This window comes from Oscarella lobularis, chromosome 18 (genome assembly GCF_947507565.1).
Source record: "Oscarella lobularis chromosome 18, ooOscLobu1.1, whole genome shotgun sequence".
Taxonomy (NCBI): domain Eukaryota; kingdom Metazoa; phylum Porifera; class Homoscleromorpha; order Homosclerophorida; family Oscarellidae; genus Oscarella; species Oscarella lobularis.
The window spans coordinates 457,063-466,147 of NC_089192.1; the positions used below are offsets into that span (position 1 = coordinate 457,063).

The 9,085-nt window shown below is 49.2% G+C and overlaps 3 protein-coding genes across 5 annotated transcripts; 2 read left to right on the plus strand and 1 right to left on the minus strand.

Moving 5' to 3' along the window:
- The first annotated feature begins 4,386 nt into the window (after nucleotides 1-4,386).
- LOC136197932 (pikachurin-like) lies at nucleotides 4,387-5,285 on the plus strand. Its single transcript, XM_065987811.1, has 4 exons — nucleotides 4,387-4,534; nucleotides 4,593-4,648; nucleotides 4,704-4,894; nucleotides 4,962-5,285. Exons 1-4 carry the CDS (start codon nucleotides 4,484-4,486, stop codon nucleotides 5,126-5,128), a joined length of 465 nt encoding a protein of 154 aa, XP_065843883.1. The 5' UTR covers nucleotides 4,387-4,483; the 3' UTR covers nucleotides 5,129-5,285.
- LOC136197924 (sphingosine-1-phosphate lyase-like) lies at nucleotides 4,961-7,973 on the minus strand. The gene is made up of 12 exons (XM_065987798.1): nucleotides 7,414-7,973; nucleotides 7,185-7,358; nucleotides 6,953-7,123; nucleotides 6,810-6,895; nucleotides 6,644-6,760; nucleotides 6,430-6,581; nucleotides 6,283-6,382; nucleotides 6,114-6,228; nucleotides 5,938-6,059; nucleotides 5,717-5,819; nucleotides 5,530-5,648; nucleotides 4,961-5,476 (listed from the first exon to the last, which is right to left on the minus strand). The coding sequence occupies exons 1-12, from the start codon at nucleotides 7,649-7,651 to the stop codon at nucleotides 5,354-5,356; spliced, it is 1,620 nt and encodes a 539-aa protein (XP_065843870.1). The 5' UTR covers nucleotides 7,652-7,973; the 3' UTR covers nucleotides 4,961-5,353.
- On the plus strand, nucleotides 5,367-9,083 carry LOC136197930 (uncharacterized). 3 transcript variants are annotated; one of them, XM_065987808.1, is made up of 4 exons: nucleotides 5,367-5,484; nucleotides 5,544-5,677; nucleotides 5,738-8,057; nucleotides 8,367-9,083. In XM_065987808.1, exons 3-4 carry the CDS (start codon nucleotides 8,016-8,018, stop codon nucleotides 8,907-8,909), a joined length of 585 nt encoding a protein of 194 aa, XP_065843880.1. In that variant the 5' UTR covers nucleotides 5,367-5,484; nucleotides 5,544-5,677; nucleotides 5,738-8,015; the 3' UTR covers nucleotides 8,910-9,083. The 3 variants fall into 3 exon arrangements, with proteins under 3 accessions (XP_065843880.1, XP_065843882.1, XP_065843881.1); XM_065987810.1 differs by having other exon boundaries at nucleotides 5,368-5,484; nucleotides 5,738-6,090; XM_065987809.1 differs by lacking the exons at nucleotides 5,367-5,484; nucleotides 5,544-5,677 and having other exon boundaries at nucleotides 5,698-5,852; nucleotides 5,920-8,057.
- The last annotated feature ends 2 nt before the right edge of the window (nucleotides 9,084-9,085 follow it).

The window sequence follows — 9,085 nt, forward strand, 5'->3', positions numbered from 1 at the left end:
CCGTTGTAGCCGTTGTAGTTGTTGTAGCCGTTGTAGCCTTTGTAGCCGTTGTAGCCTTTGTAGCATTTGTAGCCTTTGTAGCCGTTGTAGCCTTTGTAGCCGTTGTAGCCGTTGTAGCATTTGTAGCCGTTGTAGCATTTGTAGCCTTTGTAGCCGTTGTAGCCTTTGTAGCCGTTGTAGCCGTTGTAGCATTTGTAGCATTTGTAGCCTTTGTAGCCGTTGTAGCCTTTGTAGCCTTTGTAGCCTTTGTAGCCGTTGTAGCCGTTGTAGCATTTGTAGCCTTTGTAGCCGTTGTAGCCGTTGTAGTTGTTGTAGCCGTTGTAGCCTTTGTAGCCGTTGTAGCCGTTGTAGTGTTTGTAGTTGTTGTAGCCGTTGTAGCCTTTGTAGCCGTTGTAGTTGTTGTAGCCGTTGTAGCCGTTGTAGCCGTTGTAGCCTTTGTAGCCGTTGTAGCATTTGTAGCCTTTGTAGCCTTTGTAGCCGTTGTAGCCGTTGTAGCATTTGTAGCCTTTGTAGCCGTTGTAGCCGTTGTAGTTGTTGTAGCCGTTGTAGCCTTTGTAGCCGTTGTAGCCGTTGTAGCCTTTGTAGCCGTTGTAGCCGTTGTAGTGTTTGTAGCCGTTGTAGCCGTTGTAGCCGTTGTAGCCTTTGTAGCCGTTGTAGCCGTTGTAGCCTTTGTAGCCGTTGTAGCCGTTGTAGCCGTTGTAGCCGTTGTAGCCGTTGTAGCCTTTGTAGCCGTTGTAGCCGTTGTAGCCGTTGTAGCCGTTGTAGCCGTTGTAGCCTTTGTAGCCGTTGTAGCCGTTGTAGCCTTTGTAGCCGTTGTAGCCGTTGTAGCCGTTGTAGCCGTTGTAGCCTTTGTAGCCGTTGTAGCCGTTGTAGCATTTGTAGCCTTTGTAGCCGTTGTAGCCGTTGTAGCCGTTGTAGCCTTTGTAGCCGTTGTAGCATTTGTAGCCTTTGTAGCCGTTGTAGTTGTTGTAGCCGTTGTAGCCTTTGTAGCCTTTGTAGCCGTTGTAGCCGTTGTAGCATTTGTAGCCTTTGTAGCCGTTGTAGCCGTTGTAGCATTTGTAGCCGTTGTAGCATTTGTAGCCTTTGTAGCCGTTGTAGCCTTTGTAGCCGTTGTAGCCGTTGTAGCATTTGTAGCATTTGTAGCCTTTGTAGCCGTTGTAGCCTTTGTAGCCTTTGTAGCCTTTGTAGCCGTTGTAGCCGTTGTAGCATTTGTAGCCTTTGTAGCCGTTGTAGCCGTTGTAGTTGTTGTAGCCGTTGTAGCCTTTGTAGCCGTTGTAGCCGTTGTAGTGTTTGTAGTTGTTGTAGCCGTTGTAGCCTTTGTAGCCGTTGTAGTTGTTGTAGCCGTTGTAGCCGTTGTAGCCGTTGTAGTTGTTGTAGCCGTTGTAGCCTTTGTAGCCGTTGTAGCCGTTGTAGTGTTTGTAGTTGTTGTAGCCGTTGTAGCCTTTGTAGCCGTTGTAGTTGTTGTAGCCGTTGTAGCCGTTGTAGCCTTTGTAGCATTTGTAGCCTTTGTAGCCGTTGTAGCCGTTGTAGCATTTGTAGCCGTTGTAGCATTTGTAGCCTTTGTAGCCGTTGTAGCCTTTGTAGCCGTTGTAGCCGTTGTAGCATTTGTAGCATTTGTAGCCTTTGTAGCCGTTGTAGCCTTTGTAGCCTTTGTAGCCTTTGTAGCCGTTGTAGCCGTTGTAGCATTTGTAGCCTTTGTAGCCGTTGTAGCCGTTGTAGTTGTTGTAGCCGTTGTAGCCTTTGTAGCCGTTGTAGCCGTTGTAGTGTTTGTAGTTGTTGTAGCCGTTGTAGCCTTTGTAGCCGTTGTAGTTGTTGTAGCCGTTGTAGCCGTTGTAGCCGTTGTAGCCTTTGTAGCCGTTGTAGCATTTGTAGCCTTTGTAGCCTTTGTAGCCGTTGTAGCCGTTGTAGCATTTGTAGCCTTTGTAGCCGTTGTAGCCGTTGTAGTTGTTGTAGCCGTTGTAGCCTTTGTAGCCGTTGTAGCCGTTGTAGCCTTTGTAGCCGTTGTAGCCGTTGTAGTGTTTGTAGCCGTTGTAGCCGTTGTAGCCGTTGTAGCCTTTGTAGCCGTTGTAGCCGTTGTAGCCTTTGTAGCCGTTGTAGCCGTTGTAGCCGTTGTAGCCGTTGTAGCCGTTGTAGCCTTTGTAGCCGTTGTAGCCGTTGTAGCCGTTGTAGCCTTTGTAGCCGTTGTAGCATTTGTAGCCTTTGTAGCCTTTGTAGCCGTTGTAGCCGTTGTAGCCTTTGTAGCCGTTGTAGCCGTTGTAGTTGTTGTAGCCGTTGTAGCCTTTGTAGCCGTTGTAGCCTTTGTAGCCGTTGTAGCCGTTGTAGTGTTTGTAGCCTTTGTAGCCGTTGTAGCCTTTGTAGCCGTTGTAGCCGTTGTAGCCTTTGTAGCCGTTGTAGCCGTTGTAGCCGTTGTAGCCTTTGTAGCCGTTGTAGCCGTTGTAGCATTTGTAGCCGTTGTAGCATTTGTAGCCTTTGTAGCCGTTGTAGCCGTTGTAGCCGTTGTAGCCGTTGTAGCCTTTGTAGCCGTTGTAGCATTTGTAGCCTTTGTAGCCGTTGTAGTTGTTGTAGCCGTTGTAGCCGTTGTAGCCGTTGTAGTGTTTGTAGTTGTTGTAGCCGTTGTAGCCGTTGTAGCCGTTGTAGCCGTTGTAGCCGTTGTAGCCTTTGTAGCCGTTGTAGCATTTGTAGCCGTTGTAGCCGTTGTAGCATTTGTAGCCGTTGTAGCATTTGTAGCCTTTGTAGCCGTTGTAGCCTTTGTAGCCGTTGTAGCCGTTGTAGCATTTGTAGCATTTGTAGCCTTTGTAGCCGTTGTAGCCTTTGTAGCCTTTGTAGCCTTTGTAGCCGTTGTAGCCGTTGTAGCATTTGTAGCCTTTGTAGCCGTTGTAGCCGTTGTAGTTGTTGTAGCCGTTGTAGCCTTTGTAGCCGTTGTAGCCGTTGTAGTGTTTGTAGTTGTTGTAGCCGTTGTAGCCTTTGTAGCCGTTGTAGTTGTTGTAGCCGTTGTAGCCGTTGTAGCCGTTGTAGCCTTTGTAGCCGTTGTAGCATTTGTAGCCTTTGTAGCCTTTGTAGCCGTTGTAGCCTTTGTAGCCGTTGTAGCCGTTGTAGTTGTTGTAGCCGTTGTAGCCTTTGTAGCCGTTGTAGCCGTTGTAGCCTTTGTAGCCGTTGTAGCCGTTGTAGTGTTTGTAGCCTTTGTAGCCGTTGTAGCCTTTGTAGCCGTTGTAGCCGTTGTAGCATTTGTAGCCTTTGTAGCCGTTGTAGCCGTTGTAGTTGTTGTAGCCGTTGTAGCCTTTGTAGCCGTTGTAGCCGTTGTAGTGTTTGTAGCCGTTGTAGCCGTTGTAGTTGTTGTAGCCGTTGTAGCCTTTGTAGCCGTTGTAGCCGTTGTAGTGTTTGTAGTTGTTGTAGCCGTTGTAGCCGTTGTAGCCTTTGTAGCCGTTGTAGCCTTTGTAGCCGTTGTAGCCGTTGTAGCCTTTGTAGCCGTTGTAGCCGTTGTAGCCTTTGTAGCCGTTGTAGCCTTTGCAGCCGTTGTAGTTGTTGTAGCCGTTGTAGCCGTTGTAGTTGTTGTAGCCGTTGTAGCCTTTGTAGCCGTTGTAGCCTTTGTAGCATTTGTAGCCTTTGTAGCCGTTGTAGCCTTTGTAGCCGTTGTAGCCGTTGTAGCATTTGTAGCCGTTGTAGCATTTGTAGCCTTTGTAGCCGTTGTAGCCTTTGTAGCCGTTGTAGCCGTTGTAGCCTTTGTAGCCGTTGTAGCCGTTGTAGTGTTTGTAGTTGTTGTAGCCGTTGTAGCCGTTGTAGCCTTTGTAGCCGTTGTAGCCTTTGTAGCCGTTGTAGCCGTTGTAGCCTTTGTAGCCGTTGTAGCCGTTGTAGCCTTTGTAGCCGTTGTAGCCGTTGTAGCCGTTGTAGTTGTTGTAGCCTTTGTAGCCGTTGTAGCCTTTGTAGCCGTTGTTGCCGTTGTAGCCTTTGTAGCCTTTGTAGCCGTTGTAGTTGTTGTAGCCGTTGTAGCCTTTGTAGCCGTTGTAGCCGTTGTAGCCTTTGTAGCCGTTGTAGCCTTTGTAGCCGTTGTAGCCTTTGTAGCCGTTGTAGCCGTTGTAGCCTTTGTAGTAGTTGTAGCCTTTGTACTAGTTGTAGCCGTTGTAGTAGTTGTAGCCTTTGTAGTAGTTGTAGCCTTTGTACTGACTTCTGGAGTAGTTGGGGCCTCTGTAGTGAGTTCTGGAGTAGTTGGAGCCTCTGTACTGACTTCTGGAGTGGTTGGAGCCTCTGTACTGACTTCTGGAGTGGTTGGAGCCTCTGTAGTGACTTCAAAAACGGTGTCGCAAGAAAGGGGAAAGGGGGCCCCTTTCGCCGAGAGAGTGAGCGTTGTAGTGCATTGGTTAAATATTTCTTTTAGTATTAGTGATTCGTAGATTTGACGGCGCCTACGCCGGGTCGTTTCCGCGGCGACGGCGGCATCGAAGTTTCGCGTCGACTGCTTTTCGGTCGTCCGATTTTGACGTCGCTGATGATCGTTTTCAACGCGACGGGCGACGGTCTTCTCGCCTATTTGCCTGCGGTAGAACAAAAGAAAGCGAAAACGCGAAGGAAACACTCTGATTCTTTGTCTCTTCTAGGACTCCCGCGGCGATTTCTTCGCTTTAGGAATTCGTGGCGGAACCGTCGAATTCCGGTAAAGCAATTTCCTTTTCAGTTTTCCGTCTAACATTTCGAGAATTCCGTTTTAGATTTGATCTCGGTAGCGGCGCACACGTCATCGCCGATTCGTCGAGTACTGACGTAACCGATGGCAACGTGCACACCGTCGAAGTGGACAGAAATCGTTTGAACGTCGAGCTCGTCGTCGACGGTCAGTCAACGTCGGAAACTGCGGGCGGCGTAAGCACCGGACTGAACACGAACAACGACGTTTTCTTTGGTAGACACATCCCCCCTTGTCGTCACCTCCACCTTCTCATAAATGCGCTCTCTCTCTCCTCTTTCAGGCGGAGTCCTTGATATTTCCTATTCTGACGTTTCCAATGCAATAGGCGTCGAGTATACGTCCGGTTTGGTGGGTTGTCTACATCGTATCACTGCTGGTTCGGTGGTGGTTCTTCCTCTCGCTGATTCCAATGTGATTCGGCGCGAAGAGGTCACGCAGTGCTTTTAGACTTAAACGTCTGCGTCATTTTTTTTTGTCTTTTTTTTCCGTCTAACTGTTGTTCTGTGCGCGTTTTATTTGCTAATTAATTGGCTGTGAGGCTAGTATTTGAGCGAGGATGATGATGATGATGATGATTTACTCGCAATAAACCTACTGCAAGAGATCCCCCTTCAGGGGACCAGCACATCGCAAGACGAAGGTGAATAAACCAACATACAGTAGCGCACGTCTCTACGTTTTACATGTATAGACGTCAGATAGGAATTGCTTGATGAAAGTGTCGACGATGGCCTTATCGGGAATTTTGCCCACCATGCCGTAAATTGCCGCTGTTCCCCCCTTGGCTTTTTTCCCCTAAAAACGTAAGATTTTATGTGATGCACGAATGCGGGTTTTTTATTCAATACCCTAACGTTCTCAGCTGACTCTCTTAAATCATTCAAGAGTTTGTCGACTAGCGTCACGTGGTGCGGCAAAATAGTGCAGTGAAGCGAATTCGGAAATTGTTGCCTTTCCATTCTCCATCCTACACGCGAGCAGAGACAGAATGAACTAGTAAGGAATGTCTAACCGATTGCTTAAGTTCCGGGAAACCTTTCTCTTCCATGGCGTCAGCGAGCGCAAGAATATCTAAATGAGAATCAGTGGAAGCAATCGCGAAAGCCGTCATCTCCGGTTTTCCCAAGATGGCGAGACCCTAGAAAGAAAATAGGAAACGAAGTCTGTTACAGTATGAACGACCCCGCATTCGTGCACTTTCCCTCTTCCTTTCTAAACACTGGGGTTGTTTTATTTAGGGAAGCGCATCTACTTACCGGAATTCTTTCAATACCATCTCGCAACGCAAGCGTTGCTTCCATTAGACGTCGAGCCATCCGAAGGTAGCCGTCCTGTCCTATTGCTCTCAACGCCGCCCAAGAAGCTGCGATATTTCCGCCTGAGCAATCTCAAATTCCAAGTGACCAAAGGTGAGTTCTCCTCTCTAATATACCCGGTCTACTTCCCGTCATCCCGGGCGACCCGAACAAGCCCCCGGGCCACTCGGAGTAGGCGAATAGTTGATACTTTCGAATATCGGAATTGCGATAGAGTATAAGACTAGCCCCCTGCGGAGAAGTAAACCCTTAGGTTCCGGTTTCAGTCGCGTTTCCTCCCCATACTTTCAAGCCGTAGCCATACTTATGTATGTCAGCCGATATGGACGTAACGGCTTCAACACGGAAGTCGAACTTAGGCACGGTGTAGCCAAGTTTTTCCACCCTATACATCAGTAAAAAACGGTGTCGCAAGAGGAAGTCATTCCATACCATGGCAACATGAATCCCCCGAAGCAGGCATCAACGTGGAAAGGAAGACCTTTCTCTCGAGCTATATTGCCGATTTCCTCTATTGGGTCCACTATGCCGTGACAGTATTGGGGCGCCGATGCTAGGAGCAATATAGTTCGAGACGTTATTGCCTAGGGGGAAGGATTGAATAAGAGCCCATAGACGAAGACATTAGGTTATTTATTACTCGCACCTGGCGATATTTGTCGAGATTCGGTTTGAAGTCGGAATCGAGTGGGACGTGAACGATTTTCACGTCGAAATAGTGAGCCGCTTTTTCGAAAGCCGGGTGAATCGTGATGGGCGCAACCTAAGTCGTATTTTAAAAAATTTTCGGCGCCCTCCCGCGGTCGATTCACCATTTCGGGTGATTTGATGTGCGGAAATAAGCTTCTCGCACGATCGCGATACGTTTTGATTGCCATTAGAATGCTCTCGGTTCCGCCTTTAGAAAAAGAATAAATGTCGAATTTTTTCGTGCATGTTTGACGCGGAAACGAACCGCTCGTTAACGATCCGACGACGTTCGCGTCGCCGTTGAGCATGTCGGCCGCCATGGCGGCCGTTTCCGTTTCAAATCGTCGCAGTGCAGGAAAGACGATGGGATTGAGCGCGTTTTCGTGCATAAACGCTCGCAGAAACTCCCGCACGAGTGTTTCGTGATCGGTGTCGCCTGGGGGCGGGGGAACCGGTACCGATTATGAACCCTGTGTGATATATGCTTCGGCTCTCACCTTTTTCGGTACCAGTTCCCGTGGTGTCTGTAAATGCGAGATAGGCGTCTTCCATCGCTTTGTAGTGCTCGTTTTGGGCCGTGTAAACGTAAGCGAATATTTGCCCGTCGTCGAGATTGACCTCTTCGCCTTTCAGTTGCTTCATTTCCTCACGTAAATCATCGTGGGAAATGCCTTGAGGTTTTTAAATTAGGAAAACAAGGCGGGCTGATTGCATGGATGGCGTAACCTTTCTCCGGAATCTTAATTGACATTTCTACTGTCGGACTTCGCTTGGAGTCGATTTGACGTAGGAAGCTGTCCGCTTCGCGCTTTATGACGGCACCGATTAGCAAGTCGACGCCGGGTAGATCGCGAATGCGTTGAACGAAGACTTTGGCCAGACCGAATAGGCCATCGTTGATAAGAATTTGCACAGCGACGATGACAACGTAGGCTAGAAGAGCTTCACCGATCAAAGCGAGCATTGTTTGTGTTAGGTCCCCTTAGACTAACATTACGCAAGCGTACCGTCCGTCTCACGTGCTTTCTCGTCGCGCGTGTCGTTCAACTTGAATTTGGTGCATGATGCATCTACTAAGAGTTGTCGGGATGTTACGCGCAGTGGGTGGCTTGCTCAACGATCTGGTCCTCTGAATAGCTGATTATCTAAATTGGATATTCATATGGCCGAACTAGAACCGCACGACGCTCGCGCCGACTTATAGATGAGTCTACAGTTGATCTGTATGTATACTGTTCCATGTGGGAACTTCCTTGGGAATTAGGGCGAGGCGTAGTCCGGTCAAAAGCGAAAGTCCGGGTCAGAGTGTGAGGGCCATTCTCTACTGAATGAATGCGGTTGGCGTCTCCGCCAAGGCTTCCACCTCTAATGTATGTATGCCAGAGCAAGTCTAGAGTGTCCTGGAAATGGCTCGTAGGTGTGCGGGAGGGACTCTTCCTATTCTAGGCGCTGCCGTCGTCGCGGACTATTGTGTGGAGAACAATAGACCGCAACGGGGTCTATAGCGCCCGCGTCGCCCCCGTTCACGCACGTGTTGAATAGAATGCAGTGTATATGAAGTAGAGGTAGCAACGTTCTACGGTTTCTAAGCCCGCCCACCCACCCACCTCTCGGCTCCTAGAATAAATTGGGTTATCATAGCGGAGGTGACGGCATAGCGCTTGTTCTCTCTCGGGCAGGAGGTCGAAGAGCGAATATCGGCATCTCGCCACCTGATTCACACTAGAATGGAAGTGCTAAGTCGGTGGACGGAATCGGCGCATCTCGGCGAGATGAGTCTGCGTGCGCGCGACAACCGAATGGCCGAAATGACGGCGCTCCTACGCGAGCACACCGAACGACGACGCAACGAGTACGAAGCCGTCAAACGCGACCTGGAGTGGCGACGATTTTTCGCCGTGCGCGGAACGGAAAGCGTCGCCGTCGGATCGGACGAAAACAAATATTGGAACGAAAAGCGAATTCTCAAATGGATCGATTCGGGCGGCGAGACGGCGGCCGAATTGTTTCCCCTGCCGCCACCGCAACAATCGTCGCCGTCGCTCGGAAAAAAGCCGTTGACGAAGCCCGTTCTCTGTCGAAAGTCGCCATCGGCGACGCGGTTGTCTCGCCAGTCGTCGTCGTCGATCAAAGGATCGACGGCGGAAGTCGTTAAGTTGCATTTGGTCGAAAAGAGCGATTGGTTCGTGACGAAAATCAATCGTCGCGCGTCGACGTCGTAAAAGGAAAGAGAAAGGACGAGAAAAAAGGAAAGACATATGTAGCAGCGCCGATCCTATTATACATCATGCGGATGTATCATCTTCTTAGTTAGGAAAAGTTTACAATCGTACAGTTTTATTTCCCCCCCTTTTTGCTTTATTATCATGATGACCAAAGAAACTTTGTTCAGTTCACT